This window comes from Pongo abelii, chromosome 21 (assembly GCF_028885655.2).
Source record: "Pongo abelii isolate AG06213 chromosome 21, NHGRI_mPonAbe1-v2.0_pri, whole genome shotgun sequence".
Taxonomy (NCBI): Eukaryota; Metazoa; Chordata; class Mammalia; order Primates; family Hominidae; genus Pongo; species Pongo abelii.
Genome location: NC_072006.2, coordinates 61,713,163 through 61,741,065, shown reverse-complemented (window position 1 = coordinate 61,741,065; position 27,903 = coordinate 61,713,163). Strand labels below are relative to the sequence as shown.

The window sequence follows — 27,903 nt, the reverse complement described above, 5'->3', positions numbered from 1 at the left end:
ACTAGAGAAGCATTCAAGACCTTCGAGAAACTTTTCGAATAAATAGTATTGTCAATAAAAAAATAGGCTCAACACAAAATAAAGCAAAACACTGAAGACTACATCAATCCAAATATTTATTCATACTGAATTTTACTAATGTAACAAATGAATTAATGGAGTAAGACCCCTAAAGTATAAAGGCAAAGGAAAATGTAAGAAGAAACTACTGGACACCAAAATTCATTTGCAACATCTCAAATTCAGATCATTATGATTTTTGTTACCAGTAAGATACTTTATGCCTTAACATTAGTTGTATCATAGAAGGCAAATAAAGTATTTTGTAGACTTTGATGACACGTATAAAGTATTATTTTTTCAAACACAATTTAAAGGTCAAAATAACATATTCTTTTATAATCTACTTTAGAAGATAGGACAGAAATCTGTCTCTATAGAGGAAAGAATAAGGCTTTCTAAAGAAAATTGGAGTAGAGCATTTGTTTTGACAAAAAAATATAATTAACGGAAAGTTATTTTATTTCACCTTTACAGAATTAAGAATATAATATATGTTCTTTCCACAATAGTATTTGGCAATCAAAAACAAAACTAATGAAAAGCCTCTGGCAATCAGAAGTTCTTCTGATTTATTTTTATATCCATCCTCCAAATTTTAATTTGTTAGGTAAGTACACTCTGGAAAGATAATCTGATGATAGGAAAGTCAAAGCTTGAATTTCTGCCTTCATTTTAGAGTCTGCCATTATTTCCATCTGTCAATAAAAGTAAAATATACTCATACCAGAGTTCTTAGCTGCATTTCTGTCAATTCAACAAACTAGTAATCTAGAACTGCTTTATTCTCCAAAACCAGGGACAATAGCCTTAAGGGTCAGCCAGAATATTCCAGAGCTGCTACAGCTAAAAATATCTGGAGTGAGAGTACTCTGTATGCTGTCTTCAACAATTAGGGGTAGTCTGAAATCTTTATGATTTCTTCTTCCTTTTTTTAATCCCACAAACTATGATACAGCCATCAAGAATGTGTATATAACCATGATAAGGATACAAACAGGCCAGCTCCATTCACTGATCTCATCTATTAGCATTCATATGATTCAATTTCAACAAGTATTTACTGCCAAACAACACTTATGTTAGTCGTGTCATATAAAATTTCAAGAGAGATATTTTCAAAATAGGATGTGAATAGCCACTACTAAAGTAAAAGACAATTAAACATGCAACACTTGAGTTGTAAAAGGAAACATACTTCTTTTCTCCAAAATGGTTGGCAGGTAACATAAGGTCTCCTCAGGATACTGTCAAGTTTCATTTGGTCCCTTTTTGTCAGTGGAATCAAACTATCTTTAGGTACATTTAACCTGGAAAAGAGTAGGTGAAAAAAATCAGTAAAAAAGTGTTTCTGTAACTTGAACGTCATGTATTTTGCCTGTATTTATGGTACTACTTCAAGAAACTCAGAAATTAGAAAATTAGTACAGATCTACCTCTTACATCCAGGATTGAGAGGATCTGTCATGTCTTAGACCAGCAAGTTTTCAAGTTCATAGTGGAAGTTTGGTTTCCACAGTAAGATTCTAAAGTTTTTGTTTTCCTTCATGTCACACTTGTGGGATGATGACAGGATGACAGGAAGACCGATATTGGTTATTAAACAAATGCCAATAGCACTACCATCATGTAAATAGATACCAGGGCAGCTTAATAATGTACATTAAGCCTCTCAGAGCGTCACACTTTTCTGGCAGTGAGCTCCAATATGCATGGCCAATGGCTGAGGTTCACTGAGGGACTTTAGGTTCCACTGAGTATTTAATTCTTCATAATTCATTGAAGATTCTGGACCATGGAAGTTAGTCTCTCACTTTTATCACTTTACACACACGCACACTCACTTTTATCACTTTACACACACACATTCTTACCTATCTAGTTTTAAATTTGAAAAACGTGGAATATAACTTTATCATGGTATGTGTTTTAAAAATAGAACATGAGAGGTCCTGGATTTATGGTGTGGTCTACCTTTCGAAGTCACAAATCCTAGATTTCCCAGGAGAGTCTTTTTCAATGTGTCCATAATTATGACCATTTGCCAGGGGCAGTTCTCGGATAGGGGTGACAATTTGATTGAAAGGGAGGCCTAGAAGATTTCCCTTGCAGCCCGGCTTCTGTAGCTACCATAGTGTTTTTCCTTTGATCGTATATTCATTTGGAGTGGCTTTTTAGTGCACTGATAGAATTTATGAGATGCAGCTAGAGTTTCTTGAAGCCATTCACCTTAATAATTATCAGATCATATGTCTTGAATTTGTGTTAAAATTGTTTTTATACAAACAGATCACCCCCAAGAGATTTTGACCATGACACACATACACTAAATTGAACACGTTAATCCAGTGGAGTGTGAATATTCAAAAATAAAAAATGAAATGTTTCCTCTTGGACCCTCATTTTATAGGAAGTGGCTGATCACCCAAAACCTGTTCACATTCCATATTTAGGAAACAAGCACCTGTTATCAAGGATTGCTCACCACTTACAGAAATCCAATAAACATGTTTAAATTCATTCTTACTGACCAATTACAACAATAAAACATTTTAAAATATCACATTAGCAGAGGTGAAAAAAAAATGTTAATGCCATAAGCTGAGGGACAGGTGGACTCTTACTCTTCAGAGAAAGCAAGAAACTTAATCTATCCAGACAACAGTCAAACCCTGATTATGGGGATCCTCTTTGACCCACCAGTTCTTCTGGGAATTCAGCCTAAGGGACTAATTAAGGATGCGCGTAGAGATTTAGTTACAGGAGACTCCATCAAAGCACGACCTATCAGAATAGAGATTTGGAAACCACTTAAATGGCTATGAGGGAATGGCTGAATAAACACTAGCACATCTAGAATTAAAACTCAGCAACAAAAGATGCTAAAATAAGAAATGTACTTTATTGACATGGAAAAATGATCACATTGTGTTGTTGTGTTTAAAAAAAGCAGATTACAAAATAACAGAGTATGATCTCAGTTTTGTGAAAAAGTTATGGCTATGCACAGAAAAAAAATCTACAAAGGTAAGGCTACTGATCTGTAGGTGATATTTAACTTGTTACTTAATATTTTTTTCTATAATGAACATATATAATAAACTTGCCAAACTTGAAGTTCCCAAATTTTAATACTCTTAAAATGATATTTTTCTTTTGAAGTTAAAAATTTAAATCTATGACAAAATTGATTCATATGGCAAATGATGTTGTCAATGGTTACAATTTAATTGGATTTACTGTATTGTACTTTTTTTTTGGAGACAGAGTCAAGCTCTATCACCCAGGCTGGAGTGCAGTGGTGCGATCATGGCTCACTGCAACTGCCGTCTCCCAGGTTCAAGCAATTCTTGGGCCTCAGCCTTCCCGGTAGCTGGGATTACAGGCATACACCACCACCACACCCAGCTAATGTTTGCATTTTTAGTAGAGACAGGGTTTTGTCATATTGCCCTGGCTGGTCTCAAACTCCTAGCCTCAAGTGATCCACCCACCTTGGCCTCCCAAAGTGCTGGGATTACAGGCGTCAGCCACCATGTGCCCGGCCTACAATGTATTGTACTTTTAAGTATAAAAAGTGTATATAATGTCCTAACCATAAAAGTGAAACAAAAAGTTTTTAGCTAGCTGAAAGTGTAACACATTAACCAAATTCATGTGTTAAATATTTTAGTAGTTGAAACAGAAACATTAATGAATTTAATTCATAATTATATAATCATAAATCATCGTGGACAATATAAATAAAAAACATTAAGAGTTTTCCCTTGTAGTGACTTTTTAGGCTTATTGTTACATATGACAATGAATTATCATTTTAAATATCCTAGTTCTGCTATACTATCTAACCTTTTAAGATCAGAAGGGAGAAGACCAAGCCATCTAATAGCTGGAACTGTGAGATGATGAGCTTCAAAAGACATAGACTAAAATAAAGAACAAAAGTATATTAGGTGAGGCTAAATTGTAGAAAACTAGCATTCTTGTTTTTCAGTCAAATTTTTCACTTATTAAGAAGGACAAGTACTAAAGCTGGCTTCACATGCCCAGAGCCCACAAAAGTAAGAAAACCATCAGGAGCTATGCTAAGCTGGGCTTTTAGTGAAGGTGTTAAAACTTCTCTGGGTTAAGTGCGGTGGCTAATGCCTGTAATCCCAGCACTTTGGGAGACCAAGGCGGGAGGATAGCTTGAGCTCAAAAGTCCAAGCTTGCAGTGAGCTGTCACTGCACCACTGCACTCCAGCCTGGGTGACAGAGTGAGACCCTGTCTCAAAACAGCAACAAAACAACAACAACCACAACTTCTATGTAGTGTTTCTGTATTAATTTTCTAAAGCAAACTATAAATGAAGCTCTCTGACCTACATTTCTTACTGTTCATGGTTCCCCATCTTACACCCTGCTCCACCATCCTTTTCATCTGCTATAAATTTCACCATGCATCAGAATCCTTGGAGGATCCCACCCCTAGAGATTTTGGCTCAGTAGTTCTGGATGGGGACTGAGATTTGCATTTCTAAGAATCTTCCAGATGATGCTGATGCTCCTGGCTTAGGACCACACTGTGAGACCACTGGTATATGGTAATTGTAGACACTGGTGGTGATATTTATTGTTTCCATTTCTCCTTATGGTGGGAGAAAAGGGATTAGAAAAGTCAGAATTCAAGGCTCTATATAATATTTCGAGTATATTTGGTGATCAGACAGCGTTGTTGTTACCCCAGAGCCCTACAGTTCCTTCAGTATGCCAAGAGAGTGCAGGATAATAATGCCGCTTGCCCACAGCTAATCCCACTCTGTCATCTGTGGTTGCACTGGTCATACTGGGAGCTGGAGTCACAGCCGCCGACACACAGATTGCTCCTAGAATATGATACTAGGCCCTCAGGTACACTTTGGGCACTCTCAGCCTACTTGGGGGTGATTAGCAAATGCAGAAATCACCTCAATGAATATAAAATATCTAAATAATAAAAAAGGAAAACTGCTTTTCTATACTTACCATAGATCCATACTTATAGATGCACATTATTTCTATGCCTGTTAAAAGAAAGTTAACTATAAAATTAGTCTCCTTACATATTACAGGTTAATTTGCACTCTCAAATTTTATCTATCTATAATTTTAATTTTGTGGACATCACCTGTGAAAAATTTATCATTCTCAGTTTAATATGACAAAATAACAATAAATTGTCTCAAATAATTATAGACCTAATTTTAATGTAATCATTTTCTTTTAAAATGTTTTATAAAAGTGTCCTGAGAGTAGAAAACACAACTACAGGCTGGGCACGGTGGCTCGTGCCTGTAATCCCAGTACTTTGGGAGGCCGAGGTGGGCAGATTACCTGAGGTCACGAGTTTGAGGGCCTGGCCAACATAGTAAAACCCCGTCTCTACTAAAAGTATAAAAAATTAGCCAGGCGTGGTGGCATGTGCCTGTAGTTCCAGCTACTCAGGAGGCTGAGGCAGGAGAATCACTCGAACCTGGGAAGTGGAGGTTGCAGTGAGCCAAGATCGCGCCATTGCACTCCTGGGTGACAGAGCAGGACTCAATCTCAAAAAAAAAAAAAGAAGAAGAAGAAAACACAACTACAAATATGATTTAGTTATGACTATTGTTGTAAATAGTCCAATGATAAATTACCATGTGGATCAGCATCTACAAGAGTGAAAACAGGAACATGAAACGTATCCCACAGTTTCTTGACTAAAAGTCTTGTGTTTAGATCAGGAACTCCCTTTCCCTAAAAGCAAGATGAAAATTAAGAATTTTAACTTCAGTAGAATAAAATGGTTACAACTATACTCTTATTAATAATTTAAAAGTTAGACTGGACGCAGTGGTTCACGCCTGTAATCCCAGCACGTTGGATTGCCACGGTGGGGGGATCACCTGAGGTCAGGAATTTGAGACCAGTCTGGCCAATGTGGTGAAACCCCGTCTCTACTAAAACTACAAAATTAGCCAGGTGTGGTGGTACACACCTGTAATCCCAGGTACTCGGGAGGCTGAGGCAGGAGAATCACTTGAACCTAGGAGGCGGAAGTTGCAATGAGCCGAAATCACGCCATTGCACTCCAGCCTGGGCAAAAAGAGTGAAACTCCACCTCAAAATAATAATAATAATAATAATAAATTACAGGTTATGCTCATACAATGTTTAGTACTCTGCATGTGGCCACAGCAACCCTGGTTCATATCTGAGTCACAGCACCAAAAAAAAAAAAAAGAGGTTACATCTTCCTACCTTGGATTTCAGGTGCTGAAAGACTGGTGTTGACTGTGAAAAAAAAATGTACATTATACAAACAGAGTGAAGGAATGGGAATTATGCCAGTCCTAGGAAATGATCCTAAGGAAATATTTCAGCAAAAACAGAAATAATAAACATCCTACATATTTAAAGATGCTCACTGAAGTGCTATTTAAAATGGCACAAACTAATATAAATAGCCAAAATATCTAACAACAGGGATGTGGAGAGGCAGCATAGTACAGTGGTAATCTGCAGCAGTTGCGGGGCTAGGCAGCCTGAGCTCGCATCTCTGCTCTGCTACTTCTTAGCAGCATGAACTTGAATGAGTAACAAAACCACTCTGTGGTTTGGTGCTCTGTAACAACATATGAAATTATTATAGGAATTAAATTATTTAATAATCATAAAGCACTTAGAAGAGTACCTGGCTTAAATTTAGGGTTTAATAAAACTTAAATGGTGGGATAATATTATGAAGTCATTAAAATAATAATTATGTAGAAAAGTAAATTGAAGAGTGTTACAACGTTAGAGAAAAGCAGAAAACCAAATGAAACAGGGAGCAGAGGAAGAGCGCAGAGTAGCCCTAGAGATTCAGAATGGGCTTCGGGTCACAGCTCCGAGTTTGAATTCCCTCTCTGCCCATCATCAGTGGTGTGATGTTGGGCAAGTTTCTTAGTCTCTTTAGGCCATGGCTTTATCTATAAAATCAGCATAAATACGCCTGTCACACCAAGTGATGGCATTATAGCAACATGGAGTTCAACTATTCAAATCCAGTCCTGGTTTTGAATAGCCATAGAGACGTGGTAAAATACCTTCCTGCATTCCAGTACCCCATTATTAAAGTGACGATGATGTTAGTACCTACCTCCTAAGGCCATTGAGAGCCTTTACAAGTTGACATGTGATAAACACCGGTAAATGTGAACTCTTACTATGTCAAGTGCTTAGCAGGGGTCCTAGCTCATCGTTGAGTATTTAGTGTATTTTCATAATGTTCTTTGGGAAAAATAATAGCACATGAACACAGTAGAGGAGTCAAACAGTATTAAAGGACCTGGTGAAAAATGGCATTTCCTAATACGGCCCTCAAGTCCCAGCCTCTTCTTGAGAGGCGTTTATGAGAGATGTTTATGGAGGCAGTGAGGAGCGCTGCCCTGGAGAGGAGGCGGAATGGAGTCTTAGAAGGGCTGAACAGTTCCACAGAGGCATCCAGATTTGGAGTAGAAGTATCAGACAAAACCAAAAGTTTTTGAACTGGCACGGAGGGAAATGACAAGTCTGGTGTGGCAGGGAATCGGTTAGGTAGAATGAGAGATCATAGAAGTCAGGGGCCTGTCTGGAGGCTACCAGGTGGTTGTCTTGTGTGAGAATGAAAGGGGAAGGATTAAAGAGAAAGGGCTGAAATGAAAGAGATTCCCAAGGCCAATTCAAAAGGACTTGGTGACCACGGGATGTGAGGAGTAAGTCAAACTGACTCTGACGTGTGGACCTCATTGCAGTGTCTGCATTGATAGCCACAGGACAAGTGGCAGGAACACTCAGCTTTTCAAGGAAGAAAGCTTTTGAGTGTGGTTTTAGAAACATGAACTTATCAAGGTTACAGTGCTCTATGATCATGCCATGGTACTTCGGCCTGCGCAACAGAGCGAGACCCTGTCTCTATTAAAAAAAAAAAATGAACTTGAGGTGATAGCCAGCTTTGAGGATGTTTAAATAAACACATTGGAAATTCCTGTTCTATGATCCCAAAGGATGCATTATATTGAAAACAGGACATTGTGTAGATAATATTGTAAATCCTCTTACCAATCACCGTAACAGTATACATTAGTCTTGGAATTGTAGTAAAGTTAGATAATATACCGTAATCATGATGCATGGAGACAATTTGTTGCAAAAGTTGTCATCTAGGAGCCGCTGAAATGTTGCATCTTTTTCTACAATTAATACAAACTTTGCGTCTGTAACTAAATCTGTGAAGTTAAGGCTGATAAATTGAAAGCAAGAGTATTTCAATTTAATCACCAACTAAATTAAGGTGCCATATAGATAATTCAAAAGCAGCTATAGATACAACATTTTAATTTGTACCTTCAAACATATAAACATATCTATTCATATATTCAGATATCTGTCTCTTCCACTAGATGGTGAGCTCCTAAAAGAGTCCTAAAGAAGGGACCATGGCGTGTTCATCTTGACTGCTATAGGGCCTAACTTGTTTCTTACACATTATGAAGGCTTGGCTTACCAAAGGAATTAATGAATGAATGAACATTCCAAAAGTTTAAATAGTTTTCCCACTTAAAGGATACTCCGAATTCCTTGAATATTCGATGGCACAGCAACAGCCTTTAAAAAAAAACCAGTATTTACCTTACATAAAAAGCAAAATAACCACATTTTTAGTTTATCACAAAGCCCTCTGTTTTTATTTTTCTTTGACCATACCAGTCATCAGAGACTTATTCCTCTGTTAAAAAATAGTAGAAAACAGCTTTACCCCTCAGTAAGAAAACCGGCACATGACTCACAGCAATTCTCCCAACAGGGGTACTAAGTTTAGTATTGTGGGCTCTCTTTGTATCAAAGCCCAGCAAATAGTTTAGTATTAAAAATATTACTTTCAGAACCAGAAAATTTTATGAAGATTACTAAATAACATGCTAAAATGATCAAGCCACACTTTATCTGAAAATAATAGTGCATTTTTAAAGAGTTATATACGTATGTTTATTTCAATCTGACATTTGACAATTAGCATAATTTGAAACTATGTAATGTACAGTTCTGTAAAGCATATTCCTATTCATCTTTCAGTTTTATTTTGAAATCTTAAGCTCTAGGTTACATAACAAAGCAAGAAATAAAATGATGCTTCAAAACTGAAGGAGCTAGAAGAGTTAAAGCTGTGAAAACATCAATGATGCTTCTTACCGTCGCACCACAGGTACAATTCACCTTGGTGCCATCTTCCTCGATGTATCTTAAGTTGCCAGCAATTAAACCTTTTGATGTAGATAACTGCAAAAAATAATAGACATATTTGAAATCTGCTTCACAAATATGTTTTATGCTATTAAGTCACTCCTTGTGTTCATCTGCTAAATTACTGGCATTTTCACTTGGATTGAAATTTAAGAGATGAAAGAGAAAATATGTAAAGGTATTTAGGAATTAAAAATATTTGGTAATTCATCAGTTTGGTCCATTCACCCAAAGGAACATATTGAGAATCTATTACTTAAATTTATAGTGAGAAAAATGCAAGCATCAAATAATAGGAAAAGAAGACTATATTATGTTTTAAAATTATGTTTTGGCCGGGCGTGGTGGCTCACGCCTGTAATCCTAGAACTTTGGGAGGCCGAGGCAGGCGGATCACTAGGTCAGGAGATCGAGACCATCCTGGCTAACACGGTGAAACCCAGTCTCTACTAACAATACAAAAAATTAGCCGGGCGTGGTGGCGGGTGCCTGTAGTCCCAGCTACTCGGGAGGCTGAGGCAGGAGAATGGCATGAACCCAGGAGGCGGAGTTTGCAGTGAGTTGAGATCGCGCCACTGCACTCCAGCCTGGGCGACAGAGTGAGATTCCGTCTCAAAAAAAAAAAAAAATTATGTTTTATACAAACATTTTGTTTTAAAATAAAATGTTTTGTATTAGGTACTACTTACTATATGTAGGCTCCTTCTTGACACCTTTAACATACAAGAAATGTCATTGATAATATTGTCGACGACAGTCTGGTTACCAAAGAGTTGGCTGTCAGTGTAATATATGTCCCTATGAAAATTTAAAATACATATTTTTAATCAACCATATTCTCTTTGAATATGACAAGTATTAGAGTGTTAACTGAAGAAAGCTTTAACTGGATGAAAACACAACATATAAAGAAAGTAAATTATGAGCTATAGTTTAGTCTTATGTAACTTTTCAAAGCATATAATAAAAGTTAATCCAACTATTTCTCACATTACATTTTGAAGAGTAACTTACTAGAACAATATAGTTACCTTTTGGTTGCATAAGTGTTGCTCTGTACTAATTTATAAATCATGGACAATATTTTAAGGATTAGAGCTGGAAAATAAAATTCAACAAACAAGTTACTCATCATTTCTCTTACTGATTCAAAAGATACTGCTAATAAGGATTTTAACTTAATTTTAGTTAACATTTAAAAAATTATCTTTCCAAATGGGAGGGTTAAGTACAGAACAATTACCTGAAGAATCAGTTAAAATTAATTGCTCTATGGACAGCAAAACTGAGAGGATAATTTTGCACTGAACCATATACCTTGAAAAATATGTTTATGTTGATAACCTATTTCCATAGTTATTGACAATGAAAAATTCTAGAAATTTATTTTATGTATGAAAGTGATCTATTAAAAACAGGTAAAATTATTTAACTAGGAACAAATAAAATTGAGAAGACAACAAAATTTATTTATCCTTTATTGCCAAAAGCTAAGAACAATTAACTTACCAAATTTTTGAGCTGATTTTGGTGAATCACTTTTGATCTTTCTCGTGGTGCAATGGGATACCATCTGAAGACCCACAGAATCTTCAAACCTGTCATTTTGTTTAAAGCAAAGGAATAAAGTGAGAAAGACAACTTCTAAACACCAAACAATACATACTTATGGTCTTCTGCACATCATTTAAAACCCACATTTCTTCTTAATTTAAGCACTGAAGCTTTAGGATCAACTGGTTTGAAAGCATAGATCATTCCAGGTGATAACTAGGAAATTAGGTTTGTGACATACAGAGGCACTAAGATAAACCATTTAACATAAACGAGCTAACACCTTTGATTAGGGGGTGTGGCAGTGTGTTTGTGTGTGTGTGCATACTTTTTTCCTGGGAAGACATTTTTAGTGTATGTAAAATGTTTTCAAATATTTCACAATTAGTACTTTACTCATTTTAATAATCTACTCATTTAATAATTTTACTCAATTTAATAAGCTTTGAAATGTTTCATTTCTGATTTACCTGCAAAATTACATTACATAAAATAACAATTTTATTAGGTTGTTAAGTTGAACTGCCAAGCTTCCCCTAAAGGTGGCAGAAGGCACCAGGTGGATATGTCAGGTGTAAGCTGCTTCAAAGCTAGATAAAATCCATCTTTCAAAACATGACTGAAAAGTATACAGCTTATATTACTTATATAGATCATAAAACAACAGTGATGAAGGAGACTCAAAATTCCTTTCATTTTGTTTCTGTATCTCTTACATAATATGAGAGGCTGGAAAAAACCTGTATAACTAGGTTCAAGAATTCTGATAAAGCTGTTTGCTGATTTTACACTTTTTGGACACATGACTTAGCAGGGGCAGAAGATCTGTCAGGAGAAAGCCTTAAATGTGCTCTATGTTCAGGATACTTTTATTTCGGTCTGGTATCAGGATTGGTTATACTTCCCCTGAGCAAGTGGTTTGCTTTTGTGGCATATGTGAGAATTGCACCCATGACATCTCCCCCTCTGACTGCTAGAAAGCTTAGCTCCAAGTATAGTGCCTATTCTTAGCAAAATTATGAGACTTTATCACATGCATTTGGAATTCTAACCTCTTCTGGTGCTCCATTCTGTTGGTGCTAGCATTGTTTTCCTTTGCCTCATCTTTCACACCTACTTCTAGTTTACACAACCTCTCTGTATGGTACGCATTTTGTAAACGTCCTAAATCCTTTTTTTTTTTGGCAAGGTAAAGGCAATAAAACGAAAAAAATATGACCAGAACTCTAACTCAAATAATTTGAATAATGACGTAGATATTGCATTTAAAAAATAAAAATGCAAAATGCCCACTTTATGTTTTCCCAGCTTGATCTGTTGTCTATCGTGAATGCAGGTGCTTCATTTCTTGCCAAGCTTGTGATTATGTCTTGGATAATATTTTCTATAGATGCAAGAACCTCAGAACTGAAACAATAAACACAGCATAATTCCAACTTAATCATAAATTTTGACTTTATAATATGTAAGATTTTCCCAGATCAATACTAAAGTAACTTTTTATTTTATTCTTTTTTAAGACTAGGCAATTGGGGTGGGGTTTTAAAAAAAGACAAAAAAAAAGACTAGGTAATCCATGTCAATAATTATCTCTCCCATTAAACCTTTACTACTGCATTAAAACAACTGTATTTACAAATAAATTTCATTTGCTTGTAATTTTACTTCTCAAGCAATTACCAATTGAAGGTCTCCCTTTTACATTAATGACTAAATCTACAACTATCTTTTTATCTATACTTCATATTAACCTACTGTAATCTAGCTGAACTTGAATACAAACTTGACGACATACTACTGATAAATGTTTTAATTTAAAAAGTGATACAATATTGGCTTTGAATTTCTTTCTCAAAAATGCAATGCAAAAATTTCAAAAGAAGCACCTTTTGTGGTCGCACATTACCCTAGTTGATCTCATGCCTTAAAATCGGCTCTTTTGAAATTTAGCGATACAAAAAGGAAAACGTTTAATCACTACCCTGGAAAGAATAAATTGTGAGTTCTGCAACAAACGGTTGACTTGGCAGCTATTACGCCACTCTACAGCAAAATGCGAAGACTAAGCCCAGTTTTCTGTCAGCTGACTGTTAATTTCACAAGCCATCAGCTTCAAAAAATGTTGTTCTGTTATAAACACCATTAGCTTATTGTCTAGGAAAAGAAATCAAATGCACTCTAGAAAACGGGCAAAATGTTGAGAGTTTTAATTTCCACAGGAACTTCAGAGTTTTTACTGAAAACTTGTGTTTCAGAAAATGAATTTTAAAACATTTAATCTATTCTAATATTGGGAGGTAAAAACTGACCCAAATACTCATTTTTCCTAGTTTGGAGAAAAAAAGTGTTGCAGGATAATACTGTAACCAACTTTAAGATACAATCAGATTCGTCTACATCTGCGCTATTAACAAGGGACTTGCCACTCTCCTCTTCCCTTACTCTCCTAAGTTCTCCCTCAAACTAAATTCTTTTGTAAAAATTGGTTTGCTTGTAGGTTTTTCAGATTTTTTGGTGGTTGGTTTGGGCTTAAAAATAAAAGGCTGAAAAACTTTGCTGAGCAATCAACCAAGAAAGCAGGTCAAGGAAACAAAATGAAGTATTTTTAAGTGAAAGTGGTCAATAACGTAGTCATGTTTTCTGTGGTTAATTCCAACATGGGTAGCTGGAGGGTTCCCGTAATTGATTTTAAATAAATGATTTAAAATATGTACATTCTATTCACTTGCAAAACAATAAAACATGTTGTCTTATAAACCACTTAAAATGTGTTGATGTCCTTGTTAATTCTGAGAAAACCATTTGCTTACTGAGAGAAGACATACAACACTCATTTTCTTTCTTAAAAAAACAAAAAACAAAAAAAACCTTAAAGTTTAACCCAAAATTTTATCCAAAAAAAGTTTAAAAAATACAAAGCTAACTGTACCCCAAACTCCCCAACCTATAAGGATCTTAGGAAACCTTCCAACCCAGCTGCAGGGAGCCTCTGGAACGTTCTAGAAGGGGAACATCCTAGAAGCCACAGAAGGGGGGCTGCCACCTGTCTTTCTTTTTGAGTTAAAAATAAGGGTTCAAAGCAGGTGGCGGGTACCCAGGAAGGATCTTTTTGGGGGTTCCTGGCTGGCCCGCCAAGGGGTGCCTCCTCAGCCTCAACACTAGGAGGCAGCCCGGGGCCGGGAAGAGCGCCCGACTTTTCTACAGAGTGGCTGCCTCGCGCCTCGGCACCAGCTCATGTACCTGGAGGCCAGGCGGCTTCCCCCACTTGGGGGCTCCCTGCCACCTCTCCTCAGGGCAGCCAGCAGGGACTCCCTGTGTCGGTCCAAAACCTCGAAGAACGAGGCCTCGGGCCCCATAGGTGCAAAGGCCATGAGGGCAGACGGCTGCCAGAAGCTCCAGAAGCCGCTGTCCTAGGCTGCTCCCTTGGGGCGTGGCTGCGTGTCTTTCCCGCGCTTTCTGAGCGGCCGGCGCGTGCGCACGCCACACACCCAGAGGCGGGGCTAGACAGGAGTATGCGGAGAGCACGGCGTGGAGTGCGCAAGCGCAGGGCTCTCAGGCGCGGTCCCACCTGTGAGGCCCTGAGGCGGACGCCTCCCTGAGTGTGGGTCGCTCAGGCATCGGCCCTGCGTGGCTGAGCTGAGAGATGCTTGTGTGGCGTGCTGCGGATTTTGGACCCAGAGTCCCTTGAGATGATTTAATTATTTTGGGGGTTGGCTATTTAGGGACAGCAATATCAGCGATTTTTCATTAAAACACATAATGATGAAGATCCAACTGTGTGGGATAACAGTTCTCGGCACTGGGTTCAGCTGTGATTGAGGCGAACGCAATCCCTGTCCTTACTAACGTTTCATAGCAGTTGAATGCCTCCAAAGCCCTTTGCACTCAGGTCCCTCTTCTAATTCCCTTAAGAACCCCAGGAAGTTCCTAATATGTCATCCTAATTTTGCAGGAGCCAGGAAAGGTCCGCTCAGATCAGGCAGGCCTGGGTTAAAATCCCAGCCCTCCCACTCTGTAGGGCAGACCAATTTAGCAAAGAAAATCCAGGACAACCAGTTAAATTAGAATTTCAGATAAACAGCAAATACTTTTTTTTTTTTTTAGAGTAACTACGTCTCATATAATGTTTGGGATATACTTTTACTAAAAAGTTATTTTGTAGCCATGCACAGTGGTACTCACCTGTAGTCCCAGCTACTAGGGAGGCTGAGGCAGGAGGATGGATTTAGAGGCTCCAGGAGTTGGAGGCTGCTGTGCGCTAAGATTGTGCCTATGAATAGCCACTCTAGTCCAGGCTGGGCAACACAGGGAGATCCCTTCTCAAAAAAAAAAAAATAATAATAATGGTTCTTTTTTTTTTTTAATGGAAGGTCTCACATATTTATTACTGAACCCAGCCAACCAACGCATTCATAACAGTTCCAGAGAGAAAAAATATATTCTCAATAAAACATGTACAACTCTCCAGAGAGTGGTGACATTTTCACCTTGATGTGGTAACATGATTGTGACCATCAGAGAGCATAAATATGTGTGCCCTCTCATGTGCAGTTCCTTATAGGCCCAGCTTGGTTCTTCTCCAATGTCTCCTATTGGAGTTGTACCTGATTTTATTACCAGTTTTCATCCAAATCCACTGGGGACGATTTTGCTTTTGTTTCTTGGCCAGGAATTGCTTAATCCCGAAAGTCTTGTGGGAAGACATGGCGAGAAGTGGAGTCAAGCACGCACCACGATGGCAGAGAAAGAAACGTTATTTCATTGTTTATGTGAAATTCAAACTTAACTGGCATCTTGTATTTTATCTAGCTCCTCTCCCTCTATACCATGTCATCCCCTCACAGACTTGGTGAGTGGTGCCTTTCTCCCACTTGCTCCAAGCCTTCTAGAGCAGAAGATAGGAATTCTGAAGCCCAAGGAAAGGAGTCCTGACTTTGGGAAGGAGGAGAGGACAGTGGAGCGAGACCCTGGAACAAGGTGGCTCCAAGGCCTTTGGGGGCCTGGTCCTGCACGGGTGGGGTGCTGGGGCTTGGCCCCAGAAGAGCTACTTGGGAGAACTGTTTTGTTCTTTCCATTCCTGGTAATTTGATAGTTTTCCAACTAAAACTAGTTTCCCATCATAAATAATGCACTCTCTCTGTTCACAGGGATGGTTGCCTGTGTTGATGGCTGTTCTGCATGTACCAAGCACTGTGTTGACGGCTTTACATTGCTGTTATCACAAATACTTCCTCACTGCCTACCTTGCACCAGGCAAGGTTTATTTCCGAGGACACAGCTGTGAACAAGGCAGGTAAACCCCTTCCTTTTAGGGAGCTCAGAGCCTAAAAGGAGGGGAGAACTAAGGGCAATCAGGTGAACTCTTTTTTTTTTTTTTTTTTTTGAGACGGAGTTTCGCTCTTGTTTCCCAGGCTAGAGTGCAGTGGCACAATCTCGGTTCACTGCAATCTCCACCTCCTGGGTTCAAGTAATTCTCCTGCCTCAGCCTCCTGAGTAGCTGGGATTACAGGCAAGTGCCATCACACCCTGCTAGGTTTTTGTATTTTTTAGTAGAGATGGGGTTTCACCATGTTGGCCAGGCTGGTCTCGAACTCCTGACCTCAGGTGATCCATCCTCCTCGCCATCCCAAAGCCTCGCCCTCCCAAAGGGATTATGGGCGTGAGCCACTGCACCTGGCCAGATGAACTCTTACATAATTAAGTCGGCAGGGTAAGAAATGCACTTAAAATAAATCAATGACTTTAAGAGGTGAAAAATAGTATACCCAATTCACACATGAAGAAACTGAGGTTTGGAGAAATTAACCCTTTTGTGCAAGATTGGACCTCCAGTAAGTGACGGAGCTGAGAGTCAAACCTTGACTCCAAATTCATGCTCTTAACCACTTGGATATGAGGCATCTGTGGGGGTCTGGCCTGGAGTGTGTCATCGTTCTCTGGGGGCTTCTTTGGTGGTGGTCTTAGTTTTCTCATCTTTCAAATGAGGGTGTGCGGCAGGTGGGTTCTCATGCATCATCCTCAAAGAGGAACAAACAAATGAAAGGCTCTTGCAGGCCAGGAGGTCAATGACACCGTCAAGGCTTGTCTGCTGGAAGGTGCCTCTCCCCTGGGACTAGAAACATTTCTGTCCACTTTTCCCTGTCCCCTGAGGACAGAGCCTTTGGTATCACTTAGCATTAGACTCAACCAGAAGCCAGTAGCCTTGCTAGATCTGACACAGAATGAAAGGTCCTGAGCTGGGTGGGGGCACAAGGTGAGGATCAAAACAGTGAAGTGAAGTGAACAAACCCGTAATAAACCTGGCATTCCTGAGAGGAGAAACCGCAAGGTGCGACTTGAAAGGGCTTGGCTGGGGTTCCCACTGTGCTGACAAAAGCAGGAGGGGCAGCTCACCCTCCAGCAGCTAGGCTCTGCCTGTGCCCTGCAGGTATCCTGCTCCACGGCAGGACTCGCAGGCCCTCCCCCAGCAGCTGTGTGCACCACCTTCACATCAAAGTCAACAGTCCCAGCCCCAGGCTGTGAGCAGGAACCAGAAAAACATATTCTGCTCCTAGCAACACATTGCAAATGAAACTGACAAATGCCAACCTGCAGGGCAGTCTCAATACTGAGTTCTCCCTATGGGCCAGGAAGCTTCCCTGCAAACCCTACTAGCTGGTGTTTCCTCCAAACTCAGACTCAGTCCCAGAAACACAGTAGAGGGCCAAAACCTTTGTGCAGGCTGGAAAGGAGTATTGTTTAAATTAGGTGCAAAGATCTATTCCACCTCTAACACATCCAAAAAAGGGAAAGAAGGGAGGCAAGGATGGGGAGGCCCTTTCAACAAACCAGACAGGAGAGGATAGCATACTTCTTACGTTTAAACAACGTGGCTTCTCTAGCAAATGTAAGTGAATTTTAACATTTTGTAGATTAATGGCAGGGCGCGGTGGCTCACGCCTGTAATCCCAGCACTTTGGGAGGCTGAGGCGAGCAGATCACTTGAACTTAGGAGTTTGAGACCAGCCTGGGCAACATGGTGAAACCACATCTCTACAAAAAATACAAAAATTAGGCAGATGTGGTGGCCTGAGGTGGAAGGGTCACTTGAGTCCTGGAGGCAGAGGTTAGAGTGAGCTGAGATTCATGCCACTGCACTCCAGCCTGGGCCACAGAGCAGACCCTGTCTCAAAAAAAAAAAAAAAAGAAAAAAAGAAAAATATATGGTAGATTCTTGTTAGACAAGAAGTAGAGAAAATGCCATATTTTCTTTACTTCTTGAGGGTTTATAGCCATTTTTCCTTTGCATTTTTTAGCTTGCAAAAATTGTAAGACTGCTACATGCTTCTCATAAGATAATTCAGAAGTGTGTGAGGTGTGAGTGAAAGAGAAAGAGACCTCCCCGCTCCCCATCACTGCAGCTGCACTGGCTCCACCTTCTTGGGCCTGCTTTTTTTTTTTTTTTGAGATAGGATCTCCCTCTGTCACCCAAGCTGGAGTGTGCAGTGGCGCCATCAAAGCTCACTGCAGCCTTGACCTCGTGGGCTCAAGCGATCCTTCTGCCTCAGTCTCCCAATGTGTTCGAATTACAGATGTGAGCCACTGCTTCTGGTCTGGTCTGCTCTTCTCGCTGCAACCTTTGGATCCTGGAATTGTTCCTTCCTGCTCTAAGGCCTTTGCATTTGCCTTTCCCTTAGCAGCTTGGGACCCCTTGTCCTTTTTCTTTCCCTACTCCCCTCCCTTCCCCTCCCAAATCCAACCTGGCTAACTCTCCTGCAGCCTTCAGATCGCCTTCTGAACATCTCCCTGGGCTACACCCCTGTGTCTTGACTCCTGATTACCATGTGCCCACAGCTCCACGTGGCACATGGAATGATTGAATGAATGACTCCTCATGGGGTTACCTCTGTTACCTATTCCTTGTATTTTATCCCAGGCATTTTTCTATTCATGCCCAAATTAACGACTTGTCTAGAGTAAGACCTCACTCTGCAGACTGGTATTGCTGCTTCTGGTAATGATAGGAACTGAGGTTCGCTGACGGTCAGACACTGGGCCCAGTGCTTCACGCATAAAATCTCATTTACCCCCTCCCATTTTACAGCAGAGAAAGTTGAGTACTGAGAAGTATAAAAATTGCTGGGTTTCATAGAGATGCAAGTGACAAGGTGCTGACAGGAAGGGTTTCTTTGATCTAAGCCGCTATACGATATTGCCTCAAAGTCAAGGTAACTTAGTATTGATGAATTAGTTTGCTTGTTTTTGTAGCCAGTGATCATGTACCAGGATGTGTGATATAAAGCAGATCATATCCTGGTGTGAATAAAATGAAATCTAAAGTTAAGAAGATCACCAAAATATTTGCAAGCCTATGGGTCATCTTATTAACAAAAGCAGGATGTTCGCTTATTTTTAGAGAGTGCTGTCATGCACTACCGTGGACCCAACACCAGCTTCCATGACTGTCAACCCATGGCCGACATTTTTTCACCCACATCCCCCCCCTTCCCTACCCTCACACCAGATTATTTTGAAACCAATCCCAAGAATCATATTATTTTATTAATAAGTGTTTCAGCATGTTTCTAAAAAAAAGGACTCTTAAACACATTATAATTCCATTATCATACTAAAATGTATGTTAACAATCATTCTTTAATATCACCAAGTATTCTATCTGTTGAAATTGCCCCAATTGTTTCAGCAATTGTTTTCTTCTCATTTAAAAAAGTTATCTATTTTAATTGACAAATAAAAATTGTATATATCTATCCTATACGACATGTTGTTTTGAAATCTGTATCCATATTTAGCTGGATTAGCTAAATCATGCTAGTGAACATACACATTAGCTCACATACTTATCATTTTTTGTGGTGAGAACACACACAGGTAGTCCTAAAATCTACTCTCAGCGATTTTCAAGAATACAATACCTTGTCATGAACTGTAGGCACCATGTTGTACAGTAGATCTCTTGACTTATTCAGCCTGTCTAACTGGAATTTTATATCTTTTGACCCCTATCTCCCCAGTCCCCTAGCCCCCCTCTGTTGCTCACCATGCTGCCTCCACTTCTATGAGTTTGGCTTTTTTAGATTTCACATATAAGCGAGACCATGCAGCATTTGTTATGTTTGTTTAGTTTGTTTTCATCAAGATGCGAATAAGGTCCATCCACACATGGCTGTTGGTTGATATGACTCTTAAGTCTCCTAAATTCTATAGGTTCTTCTCCACTTTTCTTTCCTTGAAATTTACTTGTTGAAGAAACTGAGTCATTAGTCCCAGAGAGTTTTGCGCAATTAGGAGTTTGGGGATTGCATCCCTGTGATATCATTTACTATGTTTTTCTGTTTCAGGTATTTCTTATAAATTGAGAGTTGAATTTGGAGGCTTAACTGTTTCTGGTTTGATTTTTTTTCATAAAAATATTTCATAGGTGGTTTGAAATATTTATTTTTTATTTTTAGGCAGAGTCCTGCTCTGTCACCCAGGCTGGAGTGCAGTGGTGTGATCTCCGGCTCACTGCAACCTCCACCTCCCAGGCTCAAGTGATTCTCCTGCCTCAGCTTCCTGAGTAGCTGAGATTACAGGTATCCACCACCACGCCCAGCTAATTTTTGTATTTTTAGTAGAGATGGGGTTTCGCCATGTTGGCCAGTCTGGGCTTGAACTCCTGACCTCAGGTGATCCGCCCACCTTGGCCTCCCAAAGTGCTGGGATTACAGGCGTGAGCCACCGTGCCCGGCCTAGGTTTAAAATATTTAGAACCTCCATTATAACCTTCCAGAACTCCTGTGGCTGGGGCTTCCAGGTTGAGAACTTCAGAGCTAGCCTCAATCTCAGCCTCTCATTCACTGAAGTAGCAGCCAAGCCCGGGAGGATAAGTCACGCTGAGCAAAATCCTTGCAGCCTGCAAAATCCCTTCACAGACTACTGACCCAGATGGAGAAAGCTGAGGAGGGCTTTAGAAAAAGCAGCTTTCCTCTACTGCACTGAGTCGCCCTGGGGATTTGCAGGGGAGGTTCCCCGACCTGGTTCGCTTTCTGCTTGCTAGCACGCAGGGTGGCTTTGTGCCACAGCCCAGCCTGACTCATCCCCTCTGCTTTTTATTTCTTTCCTCCTCACACCCTCGCTGAGCTGCTAATTGCTCTCCTCCACCCTCCCCCTTGGTTGGAACCCTGAGGCCCTGACCTAGAGACACCCCATCACAAGTGTTTTCCAGCCAGCTCCAAAACCTCATCTCTGCTTTATTTGAAAATCAGTCAACATTAAACAGAGACTTGCTCTGATTTAAGGAGACTTTTAAAACTCTGAAGTAATTTTCCTTCTCTCCCTTCGCTTCTTCTTTTTCTTTTTTATTGTTTGTTTTCCATTTTTTAAGACTTCTTGGCAACTGGTTTTGGGAGAAAGAGACCCTTTTGCAAAGGACCAGAAGGCATGTCCAGTGTTCAAACCCAAGGTGATGAAACCCCAAAGGTGTTTTCCTTTCCACATCTCTGTCTCTTCCACTCCCAGGCACACACCAGAAGGGCTGCCCGATTTACACATTGGCAGGCTTATGATTCATCCAACAAATGGTTTAAGCACCTTCATGGTTCCCAGGGCCCTTCTTAGTACTGGAGATTCAACCAAGCTTGGCATCACCAAGTTCCTGCACACACATTGCTGGGGAAGGCAGATTAAAAAAAAAAAAAGTCCAGGAACGGTGGCTCATGCCTGTAATCCCATCGTTTTGGGAGGCTGAGGCAGGAAGATCACTTGAGCCCAGGAGTTTGAGACCAGGCTGGGCAACACATTGAGACCCCATCTCTGCAAAACATTTTTTTTTTTTAAATTAGCTGGAGATCGTGGCTCATGCCAGTAGTCCTAGCTACTTGGGAGGCTGAGGCAGGAGGATCACTGGAGCCTGGGAGGTTGAGGCTGCAGTGAGCTATGATCAAGTCACTGCATTCCAGCTTGGGTGACAGAAGGAGACCCCATCTCTAAAGAAAAATAAAAAAGGAAAAAAAATACACAATTTAAATTCAATCACAATGTGTTAGAGGGAAAAACAATCTGCGTGGCAGGAAAGTGGGTGACTGGGCAGGAAAGTGCAGTGAAGGTGGGAGAGAGGAGGGCAGAAGAAACCTGTCTCAGATGAAGACCTTGGAGCTAAAGCCTTAGCTGTGAAGAAGATCTGAGGGGATGAGCTCCAGGCAGAGGGAGCGAGGAGCTATGCAAAGGCCCTGCAGAGAGATTCACTGGGAGAACGTAAAGGGCAGAGAGCAGGCCAGCGTTGTTGGAGAGATGGGCGGGGGCGTCTATCAGCCACAGCGAGGAAACAGGACTCTGTTCGAAGGCAGTGATTCCAGTGGGGGCGATTTTGCCCCTCAAAGGACATTTGGCAATATTGGGAGACATTTTTGGTTGCCACCCATTTGGGGGCAGTTGCTCCTGGCATCTAGTGGGAAGGGGCCAGGGAAGCTGCCTACGTCCTGCAAAGCACAAGACAGCCCCTACCACAGAGAACTCATCAGTCCCAGATATTAATAGTGCTGAGGTTGAGAAATCCTGGTCTAAGAGTGGTGGGAGGCCATCGGAGGGTCTGAAGCAAGGGAAGGATGTCGTGTGTGTTAAAAAAGGAGAGTGGAGTGTGGGGAGGGAGAGTGGAGGTAAGGAGATGGGGAAGATGTTGCACTTGTCTCAGTGAGAGATGCTTCTAGATCCAGGAGGCAGACCTCAAGGATGAAGAGAAGGCAGATGCTTTGAGATTGTCCCTATTCGAGTAAGCTATGGTCAAACATGTTTTGGAAATGTTGTATACTATACCAACATAAGCAGTCTAGCGTGAATCCCAGAGAAAGGCTATTTAAGTTCAGATCTTGGCTTTGCCTCTTGTTACCTGTGTGATCTTGGGCCGGATTCTCAACCTATCTGTGCCCCAGTTTTTCCATTTCTAAAGTGGAATAATAGTGTCCATCTCAGAGGGCTAATGTGAGGAGTAAATTAGTTAATATACATATAAATAAGCTAATAGATGACTAGAACACTGCGAATACTCAATAAGCATTGTCTGGTATTAGTACATACTCCTTTTGGGAGTATCACTAGTTATATCCACAAATTAAAGTCTCTGAGAAGACCTGTATCAAAACTGTTGCTGGACTTGCTTAGCCTACATTCACTAAACTTATATTTTCATGACATGTCCCCCACCCCCACCAACTCCCTGAACACTCTGAAAACCAGGGATCCTCAGAAAACATTTGTTTACTTATTTATTGAGATGGAGTGTTGCTCTGTCCCCCAGGCTGGAGTGCAGTGGCGTGATCTCGTCTCACTGTAACCTCCATCTCCGGGGTTCAAGCAATTCTCATACCTGAGCCTCCCGAGTAGCTGGGAATACAAACGTGCGCCACCACACCTGGCTATTTTTTGTATTTTTGGTAGAGACAGGGTTTCACCATGTTGGCCAGGCTGGTCTTGAACTTCTGGCCTCAGGTGACCCACCCACCTCACCCTCCCAAAGTGCTGGGATTACAGGCATGAGCCACTGCTCCCGGCCCCTCAGAAAGCATTTAAAAATCATCTTTATTGAGATCTAATTCACACATCATAAAATTCATTCTTTTAAAGTATACAATTCAATGGTTTTTGGTATATTGAAAAAGTTGTGCAATCATCCTCACAATCTAATTTTGGAACATTTTGTCTCCCCCAAAAGAAACTCTGTACTTATTATTAGTCTCGCCTCATTCTCCCTTCCCCCAGCCCTTGGAAGCCACTCATCTACTTTCTGTCTGTGAATGTGTCTGTTCCGGACATTTCACATAAATGGAGTCATACAGTATGTGGCCTTTTGTGATTGACTTCTCTCACTGAGTGTAGTGTTTTCAAGATGCTGCCACGTAGCATAGATCTGTGTTTCATTCCTTGTTATGGTCAAATGCTATTCCACTGCATGGAGAGACCACATGTAGTTCATCTGTTCATCAGTTGCTGGACACGGGTTGTTTCCAGTTTTTGGTTATTATAAATAATGCTACTATGGACATTCAGGTACAAGTTGCAGTGTGGATACATGTTTTTATTTCTCCTGGGTAGACACCTAGGCGTGGAATTGCTGGGTCACATGGTGAGCTCGGTGTTGAGCTTTTTACAGAGGAGAGCACTTTGAGGTTTGTGGATGCTGGCATTTTGTTTGCTCTGCCATTTCCCCTTCTTCTCCTTTCTCTCGCCCTCTGTTCCCCCATAGTCCTAGATGCCAATGAGAACTTTGCCTCTTCCCAACTGTTTGATCTTGAGGAAGTGATTTATCCTTCTCTGAGCCTCCATTTTCTCATCTGTAAAATGGGAATAAAGATGAAATGGGATTATTTATGTAAAGTGCTTGCTCTAGTGCCTACTAGTCAACTGGTTGAAGCCGTATTGTTGCTAGTGGCATCTGTGAGTGTGCATTGTGAGATCTTCTTGATGTAAGCAGTATATGGATTGGTAGATGCAGTTGCCAGCAATGCTGTGATGAAGATTCCTGTGCTTGTCTCCTGGGCAGGACGTAGGATACACACATCTTCACCTCCATTGGAGTTTGCCAACTGAATCTCTAAGGCAGTTGAACCAACGCACATTCCCAGTAGAAGAGTTTTCACCACACCATTCTTGCCAAGCCCTGATAATTTCTTACTTTTTGCCCATTTGGTGGGTATGACACAATGTCACCTTATGGCTTTGATTTGGATGCCAGATACTTTATCTGGATTATGTTATTTAGCACTTGCAGACACCTCATGAGGTTCATACTAATATGATCCTTTTTTTTTTTTTCTGAGACAGAGTCTCACTCTATTGCCCAGGCTGGAGTGCAATGGCGCAATCTCAGCTCACTGCAACCTCCGCCTCCTGGGTTCAAGCAATTCTCCTGCCTCAGCCTCCTGAGTAGCTGGGACTACAGGAGCCCACCACCACGCCTGGCTAATTTTTGTATTTTAGTAGAGACAAGGTTTCACCAGGATGGTCTCGAACTCCTGACCTCGTGATCCATCCGCCTTGGCCTCCCAAAGTGCTGGGATTACAGGCATGAGCCACCGTGCCCGGCCATATGATCCCCATTTTGCAAAGGAAGAAACAGACTTTGAGAAGTCAAGGGCTGCCCCATAAGACGTGAAGCCAGGCAGTCTGGTTCCAATGCCTAGGCTCTCCATCTGAGCTTCACTCTGCCTCCTTGGGGCCTGGGGCTGACAAATAAACATGAGAAAGACCCCAGGGTGACTACTGAGACTGCCAAGAAATTGAAGAACTACATTCATTCTTTCAGTCAGCAAATACCTATTTGTGCCAGACTCTGTGAACAAAATAAAGTCCCTATTCCCAGGGCTTCTGGTCCAGTGTGGGGAGACAGCAAATAGATTTGTAACATCACATAAGCTCTGGGAGAAAAATCAAGCAGGTAAAGAGGCTGCAGGGTGATGTTTATGTGAGGAGGTCAAGGGAGGCTTCTCGAGGAAGGGACATTTGGACAGAGACCTGGACATTTGTACAAGAAGGGATGTAGTGAGGGTGCGAACCATGTGGCCAGCTGCAGGAAGAACCTTTTTGGCAGAGAGAACAGCATGCACAAGGCCTGCATGGTGGCATGACTGGGGCGTTTGAGGAATACCAAGGCAGCCGTGGTAGGCAGAACTCTAGAGCTGGCTCCGGATTCTCATTCTCTGGTTATTCAACCAAACAGTAATCCAGGTGCTGCTGCGAAGGGTTTGCTGTTGAAATGTAAGTCCCAAGTCAGTTGATCTTAGGATATGAAGATGATCCTCATGGGCCTAATCTAATCAGAGGGGCCCTTTAAGAGCAGAGGATCCTCTCTGGCTGGCGCAGGAGAGGTCAGAGGGTTTGGAAGCACGAAAAGGATTCCAGGGGCCCTTGCTGGCTGAAGATAGAGGAAGCCACGAGACAAGGAAAGCAGGTGGCCTTTCCAGGTGCTGAGAGCTGCCCCTGGCTGAAAGCCACCGAGGAAATGGGGACTATCGTCCTGTAACCATGAGGACCTGGATCCTGCAGTTAGAGAAATGAGCTCAGAGGAGAACTCGAGCTCCTGGTAAGAGCACAGCTGGCAATACGTGATTTCAGCCTGAGCAGAGAACCCAGACGCACTGCACTAGACTTCTGACCTACAGAACCGTGAACTTATAAACAGGTGTTGTTTTAAGCTGCTAAATCTGGGGCAGTTTGTTACACAGCACAGAAAACAAATATAGAAGTTGTGTGGCTAGGACAGGGGGCACAAGGGGCAGAAGGTGGAGATGAGGCTTGGGAGGGACCGGTTGCCGTGGTGAGGACTTTGCCGAGGGTGGCAGGAAGCCACCAGAAATGTGTGACTCTCAGACCGCTTGGCCCTCCGCCACACACTCGCCTTCTCGCAGGTTCCATCCTGTTGTTCCATCCTGTTGTTCCACCACCGCAGCCCACTTCCTTACATTTATCCGTCTATCAACTGATGTGTGTATGTGAGTCAGTCAGGCCCCGTTGATTGCAGGGGACAGGAAACCAGCACAAAGTACTTATCCTCCAAATTCAGGGACTTCAGGGTGAGCTGGATCCAGGAACTCAACTATTACTTTCAGAAACCTGTGTCCTTCCATCCCTGCCCTTCGCCGTCTTCTGTGTGTCTGCGTTTTCCAGAGGGCTTCCAACATGGTGGCCAGGATGGTCGCCAGCAGCTCTGGCCTTCACCCTGCCATCCCAGTGATCCAGGCAGACAGACCCCCACCTTTCTCTCAATGGCTCTCCTAAAAGTCTTGGAGATGACATGGCTTGGCCCAGCTGGGTCACAAGGTCACTATGAAGCCAATCACAAAAGGTGGGCAGCTGTGGGGAGAATACATTTAATGGCTGGGCCTAGGCCATGCACTTCCTCCAGGAGGCAAGCGGGGCAGAGGGCTCCAGGCCCACCCTGAAACCCCCTGGACTGTGAAAGTGGAGAGTGGTCCTTTATGGGGTCACTGGGGTGCCACCAGCAGCAAGAGAGGAAGCAGATGCTGGTGGCCAAAGCAGCAGATGCCCCTGAGAATGGCCAGCTTGGTCCACACCTCTGGGTGCCGTGGGTGCCTGCACTCAGACACGGCTTGGAGATTCCAGAGCGTCGCGCTCTGCTGCGTTCAGGTCACCCCCCCATCTCTGCATCCTATTATGTCTTGGCACAGGCAGCGGGACTTGTGGAACTATGACAGAGCCCTGCCTTTGACCTGGTTGTTTACTGGAGAAATAAATAGAGAAAATCAGCTGAGCAGATGCTTGGACAAACGGAGCAGCCCTGGGAGGCACATGCAAGAGTCGCCTTCGTAAACAGACGTGGCTCAGAAAGTCTGTCTGAGCCCCCAAACAAACGAGGCCTGCAGCCAAGCATGAAGCCAGCTGGGTTCCCTAGCCAGCGAGGACAAGGCCCCCTGGAGCCATGGGTCCACTGGGGTTGGGGGATTGCCCAGGATGCCCCAGCCTGTAGGGGTAGTGGGGGTGCACACTGACTCTTACATTTTCCCCTTGCTATTTTTAAAATGCAGTATTGGCTTTGGGAGGCCGAGGCAGGCAGATCACAAGGTCAGGAGATCAAGACCATCCTGGCTAACATGGTGAAACCCTGTCTCTACTAAAAATACAAAAAATTAGCCGGGCGTGGTTGTGGGCACCTATAGACCCAGCTACTCGGAAGGCTGAGGCAGGAGAATGGCATGAACCCGGGAGGCAGAGGTTGCAGTGAGCCAAGATTGCGCCATTGCACTCCAGCCTGGGTGACAAAGTGAGATTCCGTCTCAAAAAAAAAAAAAAATTATATATATATATATATTTTACATATATATTTTATATATATTTTTATATATTTTACATATATTTTTATATATACATATATATTATATATGTGTATATATATATAATAAAATAAAATGCAGTACTGGAAACAGGTCTGGGAAGAGAGGGACTGGTTGGCTTGCAGATTCCCCTCCCTAATACCAATAATCATTACAATCAACCTCACGATGGCCTAAGGAGTTTATCGGGTCCCTTTCTCCCCGGTAC

At 41.7% G+C, this 27,903-nt stretch overlaps 2 protein-coding genes across 3 annotated transcripts; both read right to left on the bottom strand.

Annotated features, from left to right (window-relative positions):
- Window positions 1-99: 99 nt before the first annotated feature.
- SPO11 (SPO11 initiator of meiotic double strand breaks) lies at window positions 100-14,330 on the bottom strand. Of its 2 annotated transcripts, XM_024239021.2 has the most exons (13): window positions 14,113-14,330; window positions 12,166-12,279; window positions 10,828-10,916; window positions 10,350-10,416; window positions 10,008-10,116; window positions 9,268-9,354; window positions 8,646-8,682; window positions 8,194-8,303; window positions 5,712-5,811; window positions 5,065-5,102; window positions 3,910-3,986; window positions 1,259-1,370; window positions 100-758 (listed from the first exon to the last, which is right to left on the bottom strand). In XM_024239021.2, exons 1-13 carry the CDS (start codon window positions 14,241-14,243, stop codon window positions 639-641), a joined length of 1,191 nt encoding a protein of 396 aa, XP_024094789.1. In that variant the 5' UTR covers window positions 14,244-14,330; the 3' UTR covers window positions 100-638. The 2 variants fall into 2 exon arrangements, with proteins under 2 accessions (XP_024094789.1, XP_024094790.1); XM_024239022.2 differs by lacking the exon at window positions 12,166-12,279 and having other exon boundaries at window positions 14,113-14,308.
- A 1,097-nt stretch (window positions 14,331-15,427) lies between these two features.
- Window positions 15,428-15,577, bottom strand: LOC112130356 (putative ribosomal protein eL39-like 5). The gene has a single exon (XM_024239123.1). It carries the CDS (start codon window positions 15,575-15,577, stop codon window positions 15,428-15,430), a length of 150 nt encoding a protein of 49 aa, XP_024094891.1.
- Between the last annotated feature and the right edge of the window lie 12,326 nt (window positions 15,578-27,903).